At 49.5% G+C, this 17,137-nt stretch overlaps 1 protein-coding gene across 2 annotated transcripts in view; it reads right to left on the bottom strand.

Moving 5' to 3' along the window:
• PPARGC1B (PPARG coactivator 1 beta) overlaps window positions 1-17,137 on the bottom strand; it is an 84,952-nt gene that overhangs the window by 8,980 nt on the left and 58,835 nt on the right. Inside the window, exons 3-10 of one of the 2 annotated variants that reach the window (XM_090065214.1) lie at window positions 11,805-12,017; window positions 9,219-9,335; window positions 5,299-6,475; window positions 4,634-4,670; window positions 4,013-4,077; window positions 2,897-3,674; window positions 1,829-1,904; window positions 865-986 (exon numbers count right to left, since the gene is read on the bottom strand). In XM_090065214.1, the coding sequence (XP_089921340.1) occupies window positions 865-986; window positions 1,829-1,904; window positions 2,897-3,674; window positions 4,013-4,077; window positions 4,634-4,670; window positions 5,299-6,475; window positions 9,219-9,335; window positions 11,805-12,017 (2,585 nt within the window). The remainder of the gene's footprint in view (window positions 1-864; window positions 987-1,828; window positions 1,905-2,896; window positions 3,675-4,012; window positions 4,078-4,633; window positions 4,671-5,298; window positions 6,476-9,218; window positions 9,336-11,804; window positions 12,018-17,137) is intronic. The other variant, XM_090065215.1, reaches the window with a different exon arrangement.

The raw sequence follows: 17,137 nt of genomic DNA, 5'->3' as shown, positions 1-17,137 counted from the left end.
AAAGAAAAGATTTTGGGGGAGATTTTGTGGCAGCTTATAAATATATCAGGGGAGAACATCAAGGGCTAGGTGAACAACTATTCACCAAAGCACCCCAGAGGAAAACCAGAAGCAATGGTCATAAAGTCCTAGAAGAAGGTTTCAGACTGGATATACTTCCGTGAGAAACTTCTTCATGGTTCACGTGACCAGACTCTGGAATAGACTCCCAGCAAGGTGGTGCAGGCATCTACCCAGGAGATCTTCAAAAGGAGACTGGACACACACCTTGCTGGGATTATTTGACCCCAGCAGTCTTTCCTGCCCAGAGCATGATGATGATCTTATGAGGTCCCTTCCAGCCCTAAACTTCTGTGAATCTGTGAATCTTACCCTGAAGATTGAGTTACAAAAAAGCAGAGGGGGGAAGGAAGAAGACAATGCCCCACCCACATTCTAATTAACTGTTTTTCAGGGACTTGAGCAGGGGTGGAACAAAATCATACTTAGGTGCCTATGTCCATTGCCCTTCCAAAGAGGTGGAACAGAATCTGATCCTGTGTAATTTAGTTTACTGACTGCATCATGTGCAGAAACTGTACAGTGTATTTCACTTCACCTCTGGTACTTTGTCAAGTCCCCTATCCTCCTCCACACATTCACACCCGAGGAGAATTTGCGGACAGTTCTGCTAACCCCTTCAAGTGCTGGGATGTGCTGTATGCATTGGGCTCAGTACCACATTTATACATTGCAGTTTAATATGAGGGTGCCTCAGCCAGATGAGCTGCACAGCCTACATGCTCAGGCCACGGAGGACACTTCTACTGCTGTTTCTTCTGCACCTGCAGTGAGGGAGGTTCGAGCAACACTCTGCAGTCATACCTGTTTTTCCTGGTCAGGACCTGACACTCAATGATCTCGCCAAACACCTCAAAGCGTTTCTGCAGCTCACTGGAGCTCATGGTGCTGGAGAGGTTTCTGATGTACACCATCCGGCCTTCATTCTGTGCCAACACAACCAACACTGCTTAGGTGTATCCTCCTCCCAGACCTTCCTCATCTCTTTCCCCCTGCTATTGTCTTGGCACTATGCTGATGGATGCTGGTGAGGCATAATGCTGGACAGTGCTGTTGTATTTCTGAGCACATGCATCATCAACCAAGCTAAAGCAGAGACACAGCCCTTCTGGGCAAGCAGCTCTCTCAGAATATACGCGATCCCTCTGCACTCCATTTTCTTTCCTTTCTTTCTTTTTACTATTCCTTCAGTGCTTACAGATTTTGCTTGTGGAAGTACAAGAATGTTATTGAGTATTCCTGAGGAACACTTACTGGGAATTTACATGAGAGAAAGAGAGAGAGAACAAGCCAATACAGAAGAGCATTTCCCTCTCTCCCCACATGCAAACATGCAGACTCTCCATGTACATCTATTATTCTTTATGTGCAGTGAGGCTTAGCTTAATAATCACGTAGCAATTTCAGGTATTCCCCAAATTCCCAATTCTAATTACTAATTCCAAGTGCACTGAATCCCACAACATAGGATGCTCTGGATTCTTCCTATGCCAAGGACTGTGTGTATTGCCAGTCTCCAACTGCTTCTGCTTTATTTTTTTCCTATACCCTTGTTTAAAATTGGCTCTGCACCAAGGTTGCTGAAACCAGGGCCAATACGCTCCACCATCTCCCTTTTGGAGTGGGAGATGAATGGAAGGTCTGTGAAGGGCTTTGTCTGAACATTTAAATAGGCTGCAGCAGGATGAAGCTGCCGGCTCCTGTTGGAAGTCGTGCTGCTTCCGCCTCATTCAGAGCAGCACTGGCTTGGAGCTCACAGGTCACTTACAATGGCCTTTTCTCTCCTCTTCTCCATCTGGCTCGGGCTCGCAGTTCCACCTTGACATTGCTCGCCATTTTCACATCTGTTTATAAAGAAGCAAGAAAGAGGAGTTAAACCTTGGATGGATGGGGGTCTTGCCAGGGGGCTTGGGAAAGCAAAAGGAAAATGAGACACAACTGAGTTTACAGGATCTGGCACCAGTTCTGAACAAACAACTTAGGACACAATGGTGGAGCTGGTTCCACTGGGGCTGGGTGTGGAGCAGCCAGGGAAGGAGCTGGTTTTCCAAACCAAACTGAGCTTCTCTAGGACTTGTTCTAGCATTACACAGCATTATTTTATTCCCTGTTCCCTGGAACAGCCCTAGCCCCACCCCAACACTGACCATAACCTCTCCACCATCTAACTCAAACACATCAAGCATTAGCTCAGCAATTTCAAGAGGCTGGTGATGCAGTGCCATTTATTTTCATGATTTTTTTTATGTACAAAATCAACCAGGGAAGTGAATTAATGAGAATTTTCTTGCTGTTGGGTTGGACTTTTGGAAGGAACTCAGATCAATGTGCAATTGGCACTGTGGAGGCATTCACAGCTAACCCTGAACCATCTGGTATTTTTGGGCTGATATTAGATGCTGAACACCTGTATAGCCTGTGGCAGTGAGTGCTTAGATTTAGTCCATCGGGGAAGGCAGAGCCTTTAGAAAATAGTAGGATAGTTTTGTAAGGTAGTATTTTCATTGGGTGTTCATCTCAGGGAGGGTAGGGTCCTCATGTCCATAATACTGATAAGAGACGAACAGCACTCAGCCTGTCTACAGCCACTGCTTCTCAGCTGAGGATCTCAGTGCTGTATGGAGCATTTTGCATTTTCCTCGCTTGACAGATGGCTCCTTGCCTCTGTTTTCCCAATGGAGTGAGCAGAAGTGGAGTAGACAGCCCATGCTATTCACCAGCCACTCCTCCAGCCCAAATATGAGCCCCCCAGGGACTTCTATTCACTTGTGGCTAGCTTGTGAGTTAGGATCCGACAACTGCATCCCTCCCTTCCTGCCAGCTGCCCGGTTGTTACCTGAAGGCCCGTCTGTTTGCTGGAGACCTGGACCTGCAGCACGAAGACCCGGAACTGGATCTGCTCCGGGAACAGTGGTGTATACTGGCCCTGGCAAGTGGGTTCCTCCGCAGACACAACTTGGATTCCAGTGGACTCTCCCAGTGTTCCTCCTCCTCCTCTTCCTCCTCTACCGGGGACCCGCTCTCACTGCAGCTGTCCTCAAAGACAGTGTCATAATCAAGGGTCTTGCAGGTCAGATACTCATCTTCAAGGGCACTGTCCAGAAAGCCAAAGTGCTTGGTTAAGCTGGCTCTGATCTCCTGGTCTCTGAGTTGTTTAGTACCCTCCTTCCACAAGGCCTGGCCATTCTTTTCCTTGCTGCCCTGGACAAGTCCCTGGTAATGTGTATCTGGCACCCTTCGCTTGTGCTCACTCGCTGTGTGGCTCAGGGGCTCCCAGGACTTCAGCACCTTCCGCTGGAGCACGGCCTCAGGTTTCATTACTTGGCAGTAGTCGTGGTCCCCGAAAGAGCGAGAAAATGGGCGTTTCAGCACTCCCTGCTGCTCTAGGGGAGGAGGACACACAGCAGCACGGCTCAGGTGGGCATAGAGCTCTGTCTGTTCTGGGTGCTTCTTCAGGAGTCTCCTGGAGGTCGCTGTGTCTGCTGCGGCAGTCCTTGGCCCCGGAAGGGGAGGGAGGATGGCTGCTTTCTCCTTTTCTGGCCCATGGTGAATGTCTGGCTTATACAGGTCCTCCTCAGCAGGCTTGTATGGCGGAGTGGTAGGCGGTGTGAGACCTTAAACCCCCAACAAACCACAAGAGTAAAACCCTTTGAGGAGTTTTCCTGCTGAGGCAGTATGACTTTGTGCCATGTCAGCACAAGCTAGATCAAAGTGACCCTCCACCCAACCTAGTTGTAAATGGTACCTGGCCTTTTGGGCTTAGGAGTCAAAGGGGGATGGAGGTGATGCTGACCCCATCACTCCCTTAGGAGTTAAGATGGAAACCACCTATGTATGCCCAGTAAGCCATCTCAGCTTGGACATCTTGGGGTTGGACTTTCCCCCCACATGTCCTGAGAGAATCTGAACAACAAAGGGAAGGGAGCATGGCCTCTTTACATGAATGGCTTACCTGCTGTCCCACATAGCTCTACAGTTAGCACTTGCTCAAAGTTCCTCTTCCCAAATGTAGTGTCACTAGAGAGAAGAAAGTTAGAGGTGGGCAGGTGTTAAGATGCACGTCAGAGAAAAAAGCACTCTAGTCAGGTGCTGAAAAACCTGGCCTAAGGACACAGGCAAAAACAGAAAAAGATGAGGGAATGCAAACCCAGGAGGATGGCAACTCTGAGCCTCTCCAAATTCTGGCAATGCCTGGAGGGACTAGAAACCCAGTGGAGATACAGGAACAGGCAGCTAGCAGCAAACTCCAGCCAGTGCCATGGGGAAGAGATGCCCTTCCTGCCTTCTCCCTAGCAGGCAGGAATAGCTTGCTCCGAGTCTGAAGTCCTGATGCAATGCTATCACTGTTGATGCCATTATGCAACAAACAAAGGCCACAGTTTGTGAAGTGTCTTCCCTTCTGCACACCCCTATTAGCCTGGACTTACAGGTCCCTGTTAATGGACACCTAGTCTTAAAATCAAAATGTGTGTCCCCAGTCAGGGTGAGCTCAGGGTCATTTTGAAGATCTGCTGAGCCAGCCTGGCCCCAGCATGCATACATTTCCCTGAGGGGTGTTTACTTTTGCACTTACGTTTGTGTCAAGGACAGCGCAAGACACCTGGGTGTTTCTGAAAGAGAGAGAGAAGCAGGGTTACTGAGTGAATTGCATTCCTGCCATAATGAACTGGATTGCCCCTGGGAGGAAAGGAGGCAGTCTGGGCTTAGAGACGAAGCAGGACACATGGGATTTCTGAGTATTTAGATCTCACTCAGCCTCTGGTTTGCAGTCTAGCCCTACACAAGGGAAACTACCTCTCTGTGACTTGGGTAAGAAATCCATAGAGATCAACATGCTTTTAAAGGAAAATCCGTATCATTATCTCCTAAATACAGATGAAGGAAATGAGGCATCGAGCATGGGGAAGCAATTTGCCTAGAGTTAAAGTAACCGAATAGCCAAACTGACTTCCTGTCTATGGGTTCCCACACCCAAAGTTTCCCTGGTGTCACTCAGAGGGCCAGCTGGGTTCCAGGTGCTTTGCCTACCAGTGACACTGCAGCATCTGCTGCACCATGTCAGTGCTTAGAACAGAGTAGGCCAGACTAACCTATGTTAACCTGCTCAGATGCTCAGGCATCTTGTAGACTGGGAATGATGACATGAACAAGGTCCCAGCTGGGAATTATTGTAGGTGGTGCGAGACAGATGCTGCAGTAAATTCACAATTACTCCCTGGTACTCCCCCTCCCCCTTACCTGTCTGATCTAAGAGTGAGCAAGACCGGTTCTCGTCCATCTCACCCCTGTCTCTCTCATCTGGGCTCCCCAGCAGGGACCTCGGGGGCTCCATTTGGTGGGTCTGAGTTGTATTGTCCCCTTCCTCCATGCTGCCCACCTCCACCTCTGCAGCTGGTGCCTCCGTATCAAAGTTCTCCAAGGCTGGGCACAGTGTAGGCTCCCTCAAGGCAAAAGCATCCTGCGCCCAGCTCTCTGTTGCATCTCTGGGGCCAGAAGGCTCTGGGGAAGGCTCATCAAGAAATGATAGCCAGTGACCCAGTTCTGGGTTAAGTCTCTTGGAGCGCCGGACAGCATAAATGGCACTCTCCTGCTTCCGGCCTGCCTTCCCTGGGGGTGGCTGGGCTGTAGGAACTACATGTTTCTCAGCCTCGTCCTCTGGGCTGCCAGTCTCTTTCTTGGCTTCAGGCTCAGCCTTGGGGCTTTGCCTTAGCTCTGTCTTCTCCACTGGCATTTTGACTTTGGACTTACAGGTCCCTGCAAAGGTGTCAGCTTCCTGAGCAGGAGGTCCTGGAGACCTGGAGCCAGAGGGCCTGGTCCAGGAGGCATACACAGGTTTGCCCAACCTGTATGGCTTGCTTACATCACACGTAATGTCCCTGGACAGTAGCTCCTTCAGGATGGAGAATGAAGAGGTTCTGGGCTTCTGATAGCTGCCTATTTCCCAGGTGCAGGTTGCCCAGCTCTCCTGGCTGCAGTGGGAAGTTGTCTGCAAAGGGCAGTCTGACTTTGCTCTCTTGTAGGGGCTGTTACAGTGCTGGTGCTTCACATCTGCAGGGTCTCTGATGGGCAGCTTTCTTGGAGGAAGGCAATAGGTGTGCATGTAGTGGATGAGCTCCACCACTGAGTGCATCTCTTTCTCACAGAACTGATTGCTGATGCCATCCTCGGGGGACAACATCATCACTGTGGCATCACCGGAGCTCAGCGAGTCCTCACTTGTGTCACTGTCATCTTCATTGTGGGCACAGAGATTCTGGGGTACGATACTGCCACTGCTGCCTTGGCGTGTGTCTGGTGGCCAGGTGGCTTTGGTCTGTGGGCAGTGTGTGGTGGAGGTGAGGTGCCTGTGCAGCTCTGTGCAGCTCCGGCTCTGAGCCTGGAGAAACCTTGATTTTCTATCCCGGAGACCCTCCACCTTCAGAGACATGAGAGAGAAGCTCTGGTGAGGAGACTTGGCTCCAATAAGCTGTTCACCTGCTATACCAACATACTGCATGCAGAAACATGCTGGCTGCGGGCAGAAATCCCACTGCGGACAAATGGTTCCTGTCCAGTTATTGTAATAAGTAGTGGTGAGGGGACATGCACTTAAGGCCCCTGTTTGTTGCAGAGGTAGGGGGAACAAGGCTGTGCTACAAGAATTGGTGCATGTCCCTCACCCCATATGCATACAAACCAACACGTGGTAAAAACCTGTACACTGGTGGTGCACACCTGCAAGCGTGTGGACTGTAGATAATGCACATGCTAGCCTCATGTGTGTGAATTAGGTCCCGTTGTTAGAAGGCAGGAAGATGCTCATTTTGGAAAGCAGGTCATATTGCTAAGCCCCCTGTATGGTGAGCAACTGTTGGGGCAGCCACTGGCTGACTGGCAACCAGCACTGGTTGCACTGAGCATCTCTACTACTGTTTTGAGGAAGTCTAGCACAGGGCCTTCTGACCTGCCCAGCCTTGGTCTCAACAAAGGCAAGTTCCCAGGCTCAAAGACTTATAAAATACAGAGCCTCTACCAGGATGTTAGGATCAGCTGTGAATCATTAATGTGAGCTGTACTCCTATTAGGAGTACCACCCTCCCCAAGTCGGCTGAACCACATTTTATTAAATCTCAGTGAGGATGCTCAGTTACTAATAGTCTCTTCAACTACTGCAAGGTCACCACTTCTTGTCCCCCAAGAAGGGAATGGGAGTGTGAAGAAAGTGCACTAGCAAGCCCTTTTGTAGCCTCCAGCTGTCTAAGGAGAGTGGAAGAAGGTTGCTTTTCATCTTTGAACAGTACAGAAACGTTCTGAGTGATGCCACTGGGATGGTGATACATGCTGGGCAGGGTGGGGAGTGCAGCTGACAAGGAAACAGACTTGGCCTTACAGTGTTGCATTGTCAGTTCATTTAGTCACACACACAGCGGGTACATGATCTTGTCCTTCCCCAAGATGGGAAGGAACAAGACTGAAACCTAGAAAGCTTTAACTGAAGAGCACCTTTTTACTGGCTTTGGAAACAATGGGGCTCTGTTCCTCCAAAAGACTGGGACAGCATAGTTAGAGGCAAGGGCCACAACCCACAGAGAGCGCCTCTCGGGGGAGTGGGTTCCATGTCCATTGCCATTCTGTCCTTGCCTTTTCTCTCAAGCAGTGCTGCCTGCAAAGGACCTGTGACCTGAGTGGACTGGAAACCCTTAGCTCATTTCATTCAAGCCACCAGCAGATGGCACTGGCTTTTGCTTTCAGCCAACCTGGGTTGATAAAATTTAAGCCAGCTACTTAGTAGTGAAAGACTTTGTATCCCCAGTATTCACTGATTCAGAGACTGTAAGGCTGGCAGGGACCTTGGAAGATCATCAGGTCCAGCCCCCTGCACCAGGCAGGAAAGACAACTGGGGTCAGGTGTTGACTCATCTGTTCATCTGTTGTCTCCACCTCTCCTTTGCCCTGCAGCAAGACTAAGATGACAGCTGATCTTGCTGCACTTCCCACCTGACTCTGATGGGTCCACAGGAGGGCAGTGACAGCCTAGGTGCCAATTTCACATGCTGGTGACTCTGTTTGAGCCTGTGGGTGGACAAGTGAGTTCTCTTCAATCCATTATATTTATGAAAATGGCAAGATGCACTAGTGGAAACCATAAATGACTGGTGCCTCCCAAGACTGGAGGGGCACCATTTGTAGGTGGCAGTACAGGCATCAAGTGGGGACTGCCTGCAGATGTCAGCGGTGGGGGATGGGGGGCAGTGAGCAGGGACCACCCACAGACACCTGTGGTGATGGCAGCGGGGGCGAGGAGGGTGGCGAGCAGTGACCACCCACAGAAGCCGGTGGCAGTAGCCAATCTCAAGGGGGACAGGTGCCCCCCCTTAAGAGTTGCCTGTGGTGGAAACCACTAGACCAACTACATAAGGAGGTTATACAGATGCACAGTCAAATGGTTTCCATCAGACATGCCAGATCTCTCTCTAGCTGGTATCTCTGACAAGCTTTTTGTTCAAACCTGAGTCCTTCTCTCACAGCAGAATGATGACCCCAAGCACCGGCAGGAATTTTCTACCTTTCCTAGGCAATCTAAATCCACAGGCGCAATACACTGTGCAGTTTTCATTATCCAAGGAGAAAATCTTTGACAGCAACTTCTGTTGGATTTCAGGGGATTAACTGAAATCATTGGTTTGGTCTGCAGTTTTGCATGCCGCTGTCCCCAGGCTAAGTCAATTCAATCAATAGCACATTCTGCTATAATTTGTTGGGTGCAAGGGAAGATGTAAGAAATTTTAATAAAACAGAACTCCAGTGAAACGGAAAAGTCTTATGCCCTCAACCCTGCTGCAAGGACACCTGGGTAGCTGGGATCTCTCCTCAACCCTAATCGTGTTCAACAATTTCCACTGTGATAGACTATTTCCCCTTGCACCCAGCCCTCTCCCTTCCCCTTAAGATTGTGGTGCTGCTGCTCAGGTCTGTTTCCCCACCTACTTTACCCCCATGGCTCATATTTCGCCCAAGGACATCCCACCCTGAGACTAGCTGTCCCCTCCTTGAAGCTACCATTGGAGTGACATGTTTTCCGGAAATCATTAGGGAACAGAGGACTTGGCTGGGAGGTGAGAGGAAAAGTTATTTATAGTTTTTTCCTGCAGGAATGGGGTGGCTAAGGCAGAAAATACCTTAGTGCATGGTCGCTGAGGTCTTGATTTGGGGGTCCCATGGCGTCGTGCACTCCTGTCTCTCTGAGCCTCACAGCTTGGAGGCACGTGGGATGGAGAAAGAAGTAATTTCTTCAGCTGCAAAGAGAAACAGTGAGACAAAGAATCGGCATTCAAGTGTGAGCAGAGATCACAAGCTAAACTCTACAGCAGGAGTGGGCAAAATGCGGCCCAGGGGCCAGATGTGGCCTGTCAGGCCATTCTATCTGGCCCGTGGGGCCCCTAAAAAATTTAGAAAATTAATATTTATCTGCCCTGGGCTGCCTGTCATGCAGCCCTCAATTGCTTGCCGAAACTCAGTAAGTGGCCCTCTGCCCAAAATAAGTGCCCACCCCTGCTCTACAGCAAGCATGTGAGTGGGGTTCAGTGACCTCTGCTAGTGAGTAGAGGTCACTAAAGCCAAAAGACATACCATTAGTGTTTTCATGCCTATCCTTGGCTCTTTCTGATCCTGGAGCTGTCAGCTATAAGGATCAGATTAAAAAGTGGGGAAGAATTTCACACCTTGTAAGTGCTATTTGGCTGCAGATAAAGAACATTGTAGCTGGAGGTGAGGGGGGGGTTACAACCGCAGTACTGAGCACTTTCATTGCTTTAAATCTTCAAAGCACTTGATGAGCATACTCCCTTTTTTGTGGCACTGTCACCTAAAATGGGAATAAGGAGACACAGACGGAAGAATTTACTTGGCCAAGCCCCCACTGTATTCTATATCTCAGCAGCTCGTCTCAGAGCCACTGCCACTACTTTGACTTTAATAACATGGCAAAGCAACACTGTCCTCAGGAGACAGAGACTTTGGTTATATGCATGCATGCAAGTTGGGAAGCCTGCATGGATCTCCCTGCAAGGATCATTCAGCTGTAATCATCTGAAAGGGGCTTGGATTAATTAATTAGCTCACAAAGTGTTTTGAAGAAGTAAAGCTCTGTGTAAATGCCAAGTGTTCACTGGGGATCTCACCCAAGACAGTCCTGCTCAGAATTCACCAAAATCCCATCAAGCTGGAATTTCCTGAGCTCAGATAGGGCACAGTTACTGCAGACCACAGGGTCAAAATACTTTTTCTTTTCAAAACCTTTTTTTTTTGGTAAACATTTCATATTCCACACGCATCGTGCTAGCACTGAAGGCAACAACAGATCAATAGCAAGACGACTGCGTAGGCTCTGCAGAAATGTACAGAAATGACATATCTGGGGCTTGGTCTTCAAAGCTGGCTTCCAAAGTTGAAGACCCTTTTAAAAATCAGGACTGTGTTATTGAAAGAGGAGGTTCTTGCATCAGGGCTCCTGCTCTTTGTTGGGTTCTGCAGTGAAATTTCAGTAGAGGTGCCCCATAGCTTCAGCATGCATCTCCCCTTTAGCTGCAAATGTTCAGTACTTCCCCCCTGCAACGTATACATCCTATATATACACATACATATTGTGTGTGATATATACGCTCCCCGACAAGCGCACTTTGGCGTGAAGCGGAAATGCACACTTTCATCACTAGATGGCACTATGCACTTTTATAAAAGTGCCGTTCCTTAATGCACAGGGGAGAGATGGGGTGTCCCCATCAGACAAGTGCTCCACCTGGTGAATCTGCTCCAGGAGCAGTGTGGCTCTCTATATCAGACCAGCCACGACCACCAGAAAACCTGGGAGGAAAGCCCATGCTCTCCTGTTAATGGCTCCAGAGAAGCCTGGGTCCAAGAAGTGGAAGCATCAACTCAGGATTTCTGGGAAGGATTCAGAGGTGGGATTGGAACAGACATTTCAAGGACCAAATGAGAGGTAGGGCAGGCTTGTAAAAGCTGGAGCCTAGTCAGTGGTGAATGGGAAATGGCACAGCCCTGGCTGAGGGAGAACAGACCCTGGGAAGAACAGAAGGGCAAGTAGATGAGATAATCTGCATCCTTCCTTCCCCTGCCCAATGGAGGGTGGAAAATCTTAAAAGAAGGTTGTGGAACTGAGGCCCCAGATAAGAGGCACAGGCTGGGATTACAGTCAGGTCAGGGCCTGACTTTCCAGCAGAAGACCTTTCAAAGCAGAGGAGCATTGGCTGCCCGTCAGCACCTGCTTTGAGAGAAACTGAGTGGCACCAACCTAGCAATGACTCTGGGGGGACGGATTTGGCTGTGTCCTGCCTCCCGTCACTATAGGGGCTGGCTGGAATGCCAGGAAGCCCTTGGATGGGCAGCATGGAGCCAAAATGAGAACAGTTACCCCAAATAGAGTGGATTTTAGCTAAAATGGGGCCTCTTGAGGTGGGACTTCTGGGATCACCCTCATTTTATTCCACCCCTGATGACCCCTCCTCTGCCCCCATTTAAACACAGCAGAAATCAGCTTGTTCCAATGAGAATGGCGATGAAGGTGACAGCAATGGTGCGGCATATGTATACGTATACAATACAGGTATATATGCTTTGTATTGACGGTTAAGAGTTTTAAGCCTATAATGAAAAAATTCAGACCTTTGCTTCCTATCATACCCATGCAGCCGGCTTATCAGAGGCTCATCCAAATCCACCTTAAACAGTAGGAAGTGGGTTCTTACTAGAGACAGCTCATCAACCTCTGGGGCCGGAGGCGGCCCCCCCACAACCAAGGCGGTGGGTTTGGGGGAAGGGGTGGGCGAGGTGGAGGTGTGGGTGGGCGCATCCCCCTCTTCCATAGTTCGGAAGGCAGCCAGGCCCATGTCATCTTCCTGTATATCATCCAGCGTCTCGGTGAGAGCTGCCAGCAGTGCTTCATTCTCGCTGTCTATTATCTGAAAGGAGCAGACAGAAAATAGAGAGTGCAAGTTAGAGGTGTGGGAGTGAGCAGGCGCTGCTTTGAAGGGACAGCTGTGATGTGCTGCAGGGTTAGACCGTAAGCTCTTTGGGGCTGGATCCCACCCTGTTTTGTCTTTCTACACAGTGGGATCCTGGTTCATGACTAGCAGGGAGAGCTCTGAGGTACTACGGCAATACAAGCGCCAGTAATAATAAGTCTCGATGGACAGCCAAGAATCCCTTCCCCAGACAAAGCAATTAGTAACTTTAGATAGAGGTGGAGGTGATCAGGACACCAAGATGTCTCTTGGTAATTACAGATGTTCAAGGTCTTTAATTCTTACTTAGGCCTGGATCATGTTAAGAAAGGGAGAGTGTGGCTGAGCAGGGTTCCTCTGAATGTGTATAGTGATAACGGCGCTCTCCATGGCTGGTGAGAGGACTCGCAGCTCCCCTTGGGAGGCAGGTAAGAGTCATGGGCTTCTTTATAAAGAAAAGGCACAGCAAAGGATAACCTGTCCAAGGCTACAGAGGAAGTCAGCAGCAGGGATCAGAAGGAGGGTATGCCTGCTCCCTAGTCCTCCTGTGCTTAGCTCTTACAGCAAAAGTATTCCAGCCCCTCCTTAAAGGAAAAACATCGGTCAGACCGCTGGTTGCTTTCTCCATTGAACTGTAGGCTTGGAACAGCAGGAACCCAGAGAAGACTTCCACTGGATGTCCCAGGAGAAGCTCTCTCTGCCTTCAATAGAGACTGGATCCTCCTAGAACTCCCCCTCCCTGGCTAGGAAAAAGAAATCCCATAATGGTTGGGGCCTAATGCCCAAAGGAGGGAAACATGACAGGCTAAATGAGGACAAGGAAGACCTGGAGGCAGGGCAAAGAGAAAAGGACTCAAGACTGAAGTGGCAAAAGGTGGCCTGCATGTCAGGAAACTCCTTTACCTAGAAAAGACAGGCAGAGAGAGGATGCATGGAGCCAGCTACTTGGGACAGGATCATTAGCCAAGGACAATTACAGGAGTAAGGAATAGGGCTCTTTTTGCTCCCTGTTGGGAGATGGGCTTCTCTGTGGGTTGCCAAACCACAGCATGGTGGAGGGCATGCCTGGTCTATGGAGACTGCAGGTCACAGCCTGCGATGCTCCCCCTTACAATGAATGGACCAGCTCTCCTGCATCACAGAGGTTCCCCCTCCATATTTATGAAAGAGGCCTGGTTCTTCCACCCCTTTCACCAGTTTTATACCCGTTCACTGACTTCAGTAGTACTGGTCCTGGTTTATACCAGTTAAAGGGGAGAATCAGAGTCAAAAGCTGCTTCAATCAGATCCAGGTTAGTCACATTTATTATGACCTTTTGGCACCCAGCAACATGCCAAGGCTGGTCTGAGTGGGGCTAAATTAGGTGCCTCTAGCACAGCCTATTCAAGCATCAATGAATGTTTCCTTCCAGAGGCTCTGCTGTCTCATGAATATACCTGAAGTTGGTGCATAAACACCTTTCTTAGACAAGTTGATTGGTGCTTTCTGGATTCCCTGGAGGAGGCATAGCCCTATTTCTCTCACAGGGGCAAGCTTTTGTTACAAGGATTCTCCTGTGTGCCTCAAAGGGCACATCCATATTTTGACTTGATGTACAACAATGCCTCTGGAAAAAGCCCAGCTCAATTCATGCTTTAAATTAGCAGCTGTTGAAGTGATTTCCAGGCAGCAATTTCCCCTCCACCCATCTCTAGTCCTTCCTGTTTTGGGGCCTGCTTCAGACCTAGCTGAAAATAGGCAAGAGCATGCAAAAATGAGTATTCTTCCCCAATGTATGGGCTGGTACCATGAACCTGCTGCCACCTTCACTGGACTCGTGCACTCATTTCTCCAGAGCAGCCGGTCCTGAGGCTCCTGGGCCCTGGAGTGGGTCTTGGAGGAAGAGCAATGTTCATGCTTAACCACCAGAAGGAAGGAAATAGGAGGGACTAGAGCCAGGCCCTCAGGGTGAATCCCTGTTGTCTTCCCTGGCAATTGTACTACAAGTCTCATGACCTGGCTGAAATCATAAACCTGCAGAAAAATCTCAGCTTTTTCATTTTGATATATAAGAAGTTTCCAGCTCTTGTGGCTTCAGAGAAAAGCTTGAAAATGAATGAATGAATGAATTGTGATGGTTGAAAAGAAAAGGATTTCACATTTCATATCATGAAAAGGATCTCTGGATGGTTTACATGACTCTGGGGGCCAGGACCCATGGGGAGCATCCATATGAGCCTGGCCGTGCAGTATATGGCACCACAAACACGTCTGCAGTGCCACATACCGCACTATCTGTTGTTCTCCACGCTGTAAAGGTGCACTACTCAACCATGCACTGCTCCAGTTTCTTTTCCATGGGGTTTTTTGACCCCTGGATATCCAGGGGTCAAAAAAAAAAGGTGGAAAAAAAATGAAGCAGCACACACTTGGGAAGCATGTGCTGCTGAAAAGCGGAGCTGGGCCACCCAGAGCCACACTGCAGCTGCTGGCCAGGCTCTGCCCAACAGGATCGCCACGAGAGGCTCTCAAGACCCCAGGTAAGGCTGTTGGGGCCAGCACAGTGCTGGCTAGCCTCCCCTACTGCCCCCAAGGTAACTTGCTGCACGCCAAAGCGCACGTGGCATGGACATACCCCAGGGACAAGTAGCTGCAGTGGAAAGTGTGCTGCTACTTATAGATTCATAGATTCATAGATGCTAGGGTCGGAAGGGACCTCAATAGATCATCGAGTCCGACCCCCTGCATAAGCAGGAAAGAGTGCTGGGCCTACATTACCCCAGCTAGATACACATCTAGCCTTCGCTTGAAGACCCCCAGGGTAGGGGAGAGCACCACCTCCCTTGGGAGCCCGTTCCAGACCTTGGCCACTCGAACTGTGAAGAAGTTCCTCCTAATATCCAATCTAAATCTGCTCTCTTCTAGCTTGTGGCCATTATTTCTTGTAACCCACGGGGGGGGTCTTGGTGAATAAATACTCACCAATTCCCTTCTGTGCCCCCCTGATGAACTTATAGGCAGCCACCAGGTCGCCTCTCAACCTTCTCTTGCGGAGGCTGAAAAGGTCCAGTTTCTCTAGTCTCTCCTCGTAGGGCTTGGCCTGCAGGCCCTTAACCATACGAGTGGCCCTTCTCTGGACCCTCTCCAGATTATCCGCATCCTTCGTGAAGTGCGGCGCCCAGAATTGCACGCAGTACTCCAGCTGCGGTCTGACCAGCGCCTGATAGAGGGGAAGTATCACCTCCTTGGACTTATTTGTCATGCATCTGCTGATGCACGATAAAGTGCCATTGTCTTTTCTGATGGTTTCGTCACACTGCCGACTCATGTTCATCTTGGACTCCACTAGGACTCCAAGATCCCTTTCCACTTCCGTGCCACCCAGCAGGTCATTTCCTAGGCTGTAGGTGTGCTGGACATTTTTCCTCCCTAGATGCAGCACTTTGCATTTCTCCTTGTTGAACTGCATTCTGTTGTTTTCTGCCCACTTGTCTAACCTGTCCAGGTCTGCTTGCAGCTGCTCCCTGCCCTCCGTCGTGTCCACTTCGCCCCATAGCTTAGTGTCATCTGCAAACTTGGACAGAGTACATTTCACCCCCTCGTCCAAGTCGCTGATGAAGACATTAAAGAGTATCGGTCCAAGGACCGAGCCCTGCGGGACCCCACTGCCCGCACCCCTCCAGGTCGAAACCGACCCATCCACCACGACTCTCTGGGTGCGACCCTCCAGCCAATTCTCCACCCACCGGACTGTGCAGTCATCCAAGTCACAGCCCCTTAACTTGTTCACCAGTATGGGGTGGGATACCGTGTCAAAGGCCTTCCTGAAGTCCAAGTATACGACATCCACCCCTCCTCCTGCGTCGAGGCGTTTTGTGACCTGGTCATAAAAAGAGACTAGATTGGTCAGGCACGATCTGCCTGCCACGAACCCGTGCTGGTTTCCCCTCAGCATAACTTGCCCTGCCGGGCTCTCACAAATGTGAGCCTTGATAATTTTTTCAAAGACTTTGACAAGGATACTTGTCCCCAGGGAACCAAATGCCCGCACTTGTCTGGATCTACCCATGAGTTCTGAATGTCTGCGGTTAAGGTTTGTTGTTGTTCTGCAATACAATACAATGCCATGATGCAATGCCGCTGTGTGGAGAGGTGTCCGTGGCCACTGACTTCAGTAAAACCATGTTCATGAACCTACTAGTTTTTGAGTGTTGTTTCTTCACAGAGAAGACCTCATTAGGGTCACAACCTTTTCCACCACAGCTCTGATGGTGAACTTCTTCTCTCCTCTGCTTATACCAGTGCTGGGCTCTGACACGCAGCCCGGCTGTTGCACCTCACTCTCTGTCTACAGTCCCTGTTCCACCCAGAGCTCACCCACAGGCTTGAGGGTCCCTAACAATTCCTCAGCCTGTTGTAACCAACTGTTCAAACTGAAGGGCAAATACAGGGCAGAAACACTAGACAGAAGAATGTGATGGAAGATGCATTTCTCTTTGCTTATTTCATGGAACATTCCCAATTATGAATAATTTATCACAGTAAAAGGATAATAGCAGATAAGCTTTAGGTACAGGGATGAATTGGGGTCTACAAGGAGGACCAGCTGAGAGGAATATGGGCTAGGCATCTGCTAACACTGATCTATGCAAGAACCTTTTTACTTCAGACCTTCAACCCTGCTTGCAGTTATGACAGCAAGAGACAAGGCATCAGGGTGGTCCACTGCTGGCCCTCTCTATTTCTGCCCATGACTGGCCGGAGCTTAGTGTACGTGCAAGTTCAGCAGGATACATTTCATGTCCTGCTCACTGTTTGCAGGCCCATCTTTCGCCTCTCTCTTCTGTTTATCTTTACCGCAGGAAGCTCAAGAGAAAATATGCATCTCATGATGAGAGGTCATCAGCTCTTCGGGACCCTTTTCAAGCACAGCACCGGTACATTATCAAACTGCAATGGGAACAGTAGAAAATACTGGGGCTTTTTCCATGTTCTTTTTTTTTATTAAAGTCTCCAACAAATTTAGCCATGCAAAGATCAACCACTGGCTGCTAGTGGGCATCAGTGAGCTAGGCTCCCTTTCTTAAAGGGTGATGAG

Source organism: Crocodylus siamensis, chromosome 10, assembly GCF_052110815.1.
Source record: "Crocodylus siamensis isolate JL-2025a chromosome 10, ASM5211081v1, whole genome shotgun sequence".
NCBI lineage: Eukaryota > Metazoa > Chordata > Crocodylia > Crocodylidae > Crocodylus > Crocodylus siamensis.
This window is presented reverse-complemented; position numbering and strand designations above follow the sequence as displayed.